General features: G+C 46.6%; 1 protein-coding gene across 1 annotated transcript in view; it reads right to left on the bottom strand.

Annotated features, from left to right (window-relative positions):
- CFAP58 (cilia and flagella associated protein 58) overlaps positions 1 to 5,012 on the bottom strand; it is an 81,488-nt gene extending 76,476 nt beyond the window's left edge. The window contains exons 1-3 of the mRNA XM_034776875.1: positions 4,942 to 5,012; positions 4,024 to 4,180; positions 1,492 to 1,686 (exon numbers count right to left, since the gene is read on the bottom strand). Coding sequence (XP_034632766.1) covers positions 1,492 to 1,686; positions 4,024 to 4,180; positions 4,942 to 5,012 — 423 coding nt within the window. The remainder of the gene's footprint in view (positions 1 to 1,491; positions 1,687 to 4,023; positions 4,181 to 4,941) is intronic.
- Between the last annotated feature and the right edge of the window lie 988 nt (positions 5,013 to 6,000).

Genomic DNA, 6,000 nt, shown 5'->3' on the forward strand with positions numbered 1-6,000 from the left:
ATTGGAGCTGCTGTGGTTCTCTGACATAGGGTCATAGAATCACAGAAGATTAGGGTTGGAAGAGACCTCAGGAGGTCATCTAGTCCAACCCCCTGCTCTCCCTAAATCCTGGGCTAAGAAACCATAGACAGAGTACGGAAGTGATGAGAAAGCATTAGAGAAGGGTATGACAGAGCATGTTCCAGTGTGTAATAAGGGCCTCTTGGGGATATCCGAGCTAATAAACCTTGGACTGGGTTTGGTGGATCCTGGAACTGTTCTCCAGGGCTGCGCCAAACCCTATCCTGTTCTGAGAAATAATCGAGTTTTCCCTTCAACTATTCATGTGAATTGTGTTTTATTTAGACTTTATACTGAATTAACAAAAACATTGACAAAGGCTTCTACCCACACTGACTCTTAGACCTGAGGGGACGATAGAACCATAAATTTATAAGACACACACAACTCCTCCAAAACTTTCCCTTGAGGAAACATTGCTTTATAATTATTAGATCTCTTATGCTATTTACTGAAATTGCTTCTGTGGGCGCTTCTCAGAGTCATGGGAAATAGATGAACGATACAAACTAGTAGCAAAACACTGCTTTAGGACTTTGCCAGAAAACCGGTTTGAAAACAGTACATGGTTAAAAAAATAAAAAGACTTAAGATAATACTTCACACTTCTCTAGAGAGTTTTATAATGTTTATACAAACATTCATTAGCTAAACTTCACAGTAAATTTGAGCCGTAGGTAAGTGTAATTTTTCCTAGTTTTCCGATGGGGAAACCAAAGCACAGAGGTTTCCCAACACAACACAGCAAGTCTTTTGCAGAACTGGGAATATAATCTGAGTCCAGATTGCCAGTCTGCTGCTCTGACCACTAAACCACACCAGCTTTGGGATATTTGGTCCCAGTCACTGTGGTCTTTGCAAGAAGAGTCCTAAAAATCGTCATCAACCAGGTGGAAAACCAAACATCTTTAAGAGTGAAAAAAATAACTTGTCTATAAGAAAAGGATAATACTGGACTGTCATGCATTACTATTTTAATTAGGATTTAAACATCAAGACTGATATTTTCAACACAGCCTAGGGGGGTTAGGCACTCTCATTCCAGTTAATTTCATTTGCATTTGGGCACCTAAATCCTTTAGGTTCCAATGTAAATACCAGCCTAACATACTAACATGATTGAAGCAGAACATATCTGCATTCTGGCCAGAGTATAGAAAGTCTCCTTTTACCATACATAATGATCCTGAGGCCATTTCTTGCCACAAATCTTTAGGCACTACTCCTTGTTGATTTCAATGCGGGCTTCTGTTTAGTATGATATAACCCCTCCAGTGACAGAGAGATCATCTTGATGATCTAATGGGTCTTCTCCATCCCTCCTTCTATTATGAAAATGCTAAAAGAGCAATCTAATTTCCTCTGTGTCTGACATCTGACCCTGATTCTATTACCAGTTTGTGTTGGAGATAACAGAATCACCTACTGTACCTTCTGTTCCTTGAGCTGCTGTTCCAGTTTTAGGAGCTCCTCTTTGTTCTTCAGCACATGTTGCTGCAGTGCCTTTATTTCACTCTGCTTGTTGTCCATTTCCACTTGAATGTGTTTAAGCTCCTTCTCCAGTTTGTCCTTCTTTCGAGACTCCCGGGATGCCTCATTCTGACGCATCTGGATTTCCTGCTGGAACTGCCGTCACACAGTGACAGAGGAAAGAAAGAAGTTAGGGCCTTGCCTGTCTTTTATTCAAACAAATCAAGTACAGTTTCCCTTTATTCTTATTGTGCTTACCTTTGAGACCCAGTGGCTTTTGTTTAATACTGCCTTCCACTGGATGGAATATGGAAGAACTGCTCAGAGGTAAACAGGCTCCCCTCTTAGGAGAGCTGTGTTTTTGGAACCCCAGATGATGGGCTCATATTATTAATTACAAGGATTTCTTAGTCATCAATCACCATACCCTAAAAGAATCCAGCCAGAAGGCTCTGATGGATTCAACAGAGCATAGGATACCTACCGCAGCTGAGAGTAACGCCATGGTTTTGCCACCCAAACGCCATGGTTTTGACCCTGAGGACTAATAGCAAGAACATTCCAGTAGGGATCCAATGGGGCTCTTCGGATGTTTTCATTTGTAAGTTACCCCAGCTGATCCTTGGTTTACAGTCACAACACTAACTTGGGCTCCAAACTATGTTGCCAGGGCAATGGTTTTACTTATTGTACCTCACCAAACAAGCCATTTTTATCAACATTTATTACACACAAGTAAACAGTAAAGAAGGAGGGGGAAGCCAGATCACCAAGGCAACATTCGTTGCAACATCTGCGCTTACTCCCTGCCTCTCTATAGAATCTTTTAAAAGGAAAAGCCCCTCACTTAACAGACTATAATGGTGTCAACTATCTTCTGCCTCCCTGGCCCAGCACCCCTCAGAGCCAGCAGGGGACAGGGAAGAGTCAGGAGGGCTGGTCCACCATGGACCATTCTAACAGCACAGACTACAGCAGTCCTGTGCAGCTCCACCTAAGCCAAGGCCACCACTGCCTGCCCCTTCAGCTGTGCCAACCACGAGCTAAGGATGGAGCCCTCTGTCTCAAGGCTGTAGCTCAGTTTCTGGAAGGGCCAAAGCACGCTCCACGGCACACAACCTATCAGTGATGACGACCAATGAGCAAAAAGTTTGGCTCTCTGGTTCTGTTAAGCATCCCATCTTTTTAAGGCTCCTTCCACTGATTCTCCCCTCCCTCTCTGTGGCCCGTCCCTAGTCCTCCAATGTTTCCCTCCCTTCGATAAGCTCACAGACCACTCCCTCCTAATAGCCTTCAACAGACCTGGGTTCTCTCCCTGCTTAAGGCAGACAACAGTAGACAACAGCTCCTCTTCCCAATGACCACTGCCATCCCATGAAGATCTCATCATGCGACCTAGCAGATCCGATGGTCTACTTGTTGAGCCAGGGCTACTCTAATTTCAGATTTCATGGCTCTGTGCCTCAGAGATAATGCGTGGCCCAGGAACACATGATTTGGACTTGCTAGAGTCTAGATAAAAGGTTGCCAGAAGTGATGGGCTTCCGGGACCCACTTCCTTTGGATGATCCCACTGAAGGGCCCCAGGGCAGGTTGCAGAGAGTGGACTGTGACTATGGTGAGAGCAGAGAAACAATGTGATCTGATTCCATGAAGAGTAAAACATACCTGTAAGTCTAAGGGCTGGGGAAGGTCTTCCCCAGTAAATATCTGAAAATGTTTTCCCCTGCTTGATATCATCTACTCTCTGCTCAGGAAGTGAGAAACCAGGACTTGATATGGAACCCAGGTGTCCCACATGGCAGTGCAGAGCATGACCCCAGGCCTGCTTTACTGTTTGTGCCTGACAAGAAGCCCTGGTGCTAGCTAGAAGGATATATCCATCTCTCTTTGTTTTTCCACTCTTGATTTCAGGTCTCTCCTTCTTGCCTCCTCTTCCTTCTGCTGTCTCTTTCTCCCCTCCAAATCACACTCATTATTTTCTTTCACCTCTCCTTCCCCTATTGAATTTCTCCTTTCTGCTTATGGGAGCCTCCCATTATCCCCTGGCCTCTTGCTCTCTCCCCCTTTACATGTCCCCTTACATATTCTCAGCCTTCTACACCTCCAGCAGGCTTCTGTAGTAAGAGAAACATATTCACAGTATGATAACCCTCAAGGATAGGAAACCTCCTGCAGACACGGAAGCTTCAAATGGAGGAGGGGACAGCCTCAAAGCGAGAGGAAACTATGATTTAGATATCGCCTTCAAATGCAGGAGATTTGGCAACTCTGGAAGGAGTCAATAGTTGACAAACTGCTTTGCAAAGAAAATAGCAGCGAAATAAGGCAAAAGATATAAAGCACTGATGATGAACTCCTCACTGAGCCTCCTGAAAAGGTCTGGGATGTGAAATGACCGGTAGCAGCACAGTAGTTAATGGCGATCAATTACAAAGGTGGGTAATGGTTCAGGACAAAGACGACTACTGCAACCTGGTGAGCTGCACCGACCTGAGCAATGCTTTGTTCCGCCTCATTTTTTGCCCTCTCTGTTTCTTGCTGTTGCTCTGTAGCTTGGATTAGATTTTCACGTAACTTCACAACCTCTGACAAGAGCTGGTCTCGCTCCTTTGTTACTTCTTCCTTAAACCTCAGCAAATCCCGGATACTGGAAGAAAGGAAATAATAGTCAAGCAATTCGCTGTCTCCTTTGGGCTCTCTCTGATACCAGAACAAGCTGTTTTGTGATGGTTGGGAGTTTAAAAGTCACTTATTTCATTTTGAACAGATTTTGAATTAGTCCACTGCAGCTGCCAATCAAATACATGGGCTACCTACTATTTTCATTAAAGAGTCATGATCAAGGCAGATAGACCCAAAATTTAACCTACCACTCCATAAATAATACTGTCTTTATTTTCACTGCCCTCTTGGGTCTAAAAATCCCACCAATTCCCCCAAACAATGGTTGTAACAGACAAAAATTCCAGCTTCTCCACCCTGTGCCCCTTGGAAAGTCTTTCAGCCACCTCATTTTTGCACTGCTTTCCAGGTTCCCTGCACTGCTGCATCCACTCTCTTTGCCACCCATCTGGCTGGGGTGGCTGTACTGATGAGGTCTTGTTGCTGCACAAGTCATAAATAAATGACACTTCCTGATCTGAGGAGCAAGCAGTCAAACTCTCTTCGTATTATAGCAGCACCTACAGGCCTCAACTGAAATCAGAGCCTCACGGTGCTAGGCACTGCATAAATGCAAAGTAAGAGACAATCCCTGTCTTGAAAAGTTTACTGCGTAAATATACAAGACAGGTAATGGATGGGAGAACACAGAGAGCGACAAAACCAACTGGCCCAAGATCATCCAGCAGGCCTGTGGCAGAACCGGGAAGAGAATCCAGGTCTCCCAACTTCCAGGAGTCACCAAACCACAGCTCGCGAGCCACATGCAGCTCTTTTACAGTTGAAGTGCGGCCCATGGAGCCCCCACCGGCGCCCATTCTCCACCTACCAGACTGTGGAGGGAGCTCGGAACTTCTGTCCTGCGGCAGCATGGTAGGGCTAGGGGCTTCTGCCTAGCAGGGAGTGGGAGCTCAGGGCTGAAGCCCCAAGCCCTAGCAGGCTCACCCTGCAGTGCTGAAGCCCCAAGCTCCGGTAAATGCGCCCCAGCTCTCAAACTTCTAAAAATAGTCGGAGGGTGAGTAAGTTTGGCCACCCCACTGGACCACGCTGCCATCACGAGTGCAAACGTTTGCAGGATCAGGCTCTCAAAATCAGACACAGATCAGACAAGCCAGGCTGGCCGATCCTAGGAAAACTGATAACTTACATTTTCATCTGGCCTCTCTGGGCCTGATCCAACACCCATTAAACTCAATGGACCTGATTTTCTGTTGTCCTGCACTTTGCATCGTCATTTGAACCAGTGAAAAGTGAGTGCAAAGTGGAAGTAAAACACTACTATTTTGATTTACACTCACCTTGCATTGGTGTAAATGACTACACAAAGTGTAGGGCAATGGAGAACCAGCCCCACTGAGTTCAATGGTAGGGTTACCATTCGTCCGGATTCTCCCCGACATGTCCGGCTTTTTAGGTTAAAAATAGCATCCGGGGGGGGAATTTGTAAATATCTTAAAATGTCCAGCATTCTCCTCCTCCCCTCCCCCCCGCGCAGAGCACGGCGCAGGTGATAGGGCGGCCAGCTGGATTGAGCCACTAGCGTGGGGCTCTAGCAGCCAGAGCCTCTCCTCCCTTTCCCCCTTCCTCTCCCCAGCAGCTTCAAATCACTGGCCAGGCGGCCTCCGGCAGCCTCTGGCAGCTCTAGAGCTCCTCCCTCCTCCTCCTCCTCCCCTGCTGCCCAGCGTGCCGCTCCCTGGGGCGAGCCGGGGCACGGCTGTTCTAATCTGCTTTTGCAGGGGGGAGAGAACCACCCCGCAGCAGGGAAAACAGAGAGTTTAGCTCCTGTCTGGAGCCCAGGTGCCCGTT

The sequence above is a fragment of the Trachemys scripta genome, chromosome 7, assembly GCF_013100865.1.
Source record: "Trachemys scripta elegans isolate TJP31775 chromosome 7, CAS_Tse_1.0, whole genome shotgun sequence".
Taxonomy (NCBI): Eukaryota; Metazoa; Chordata; order Testudines; family Emydidae; genus Trachemys; species Trachemys scripta.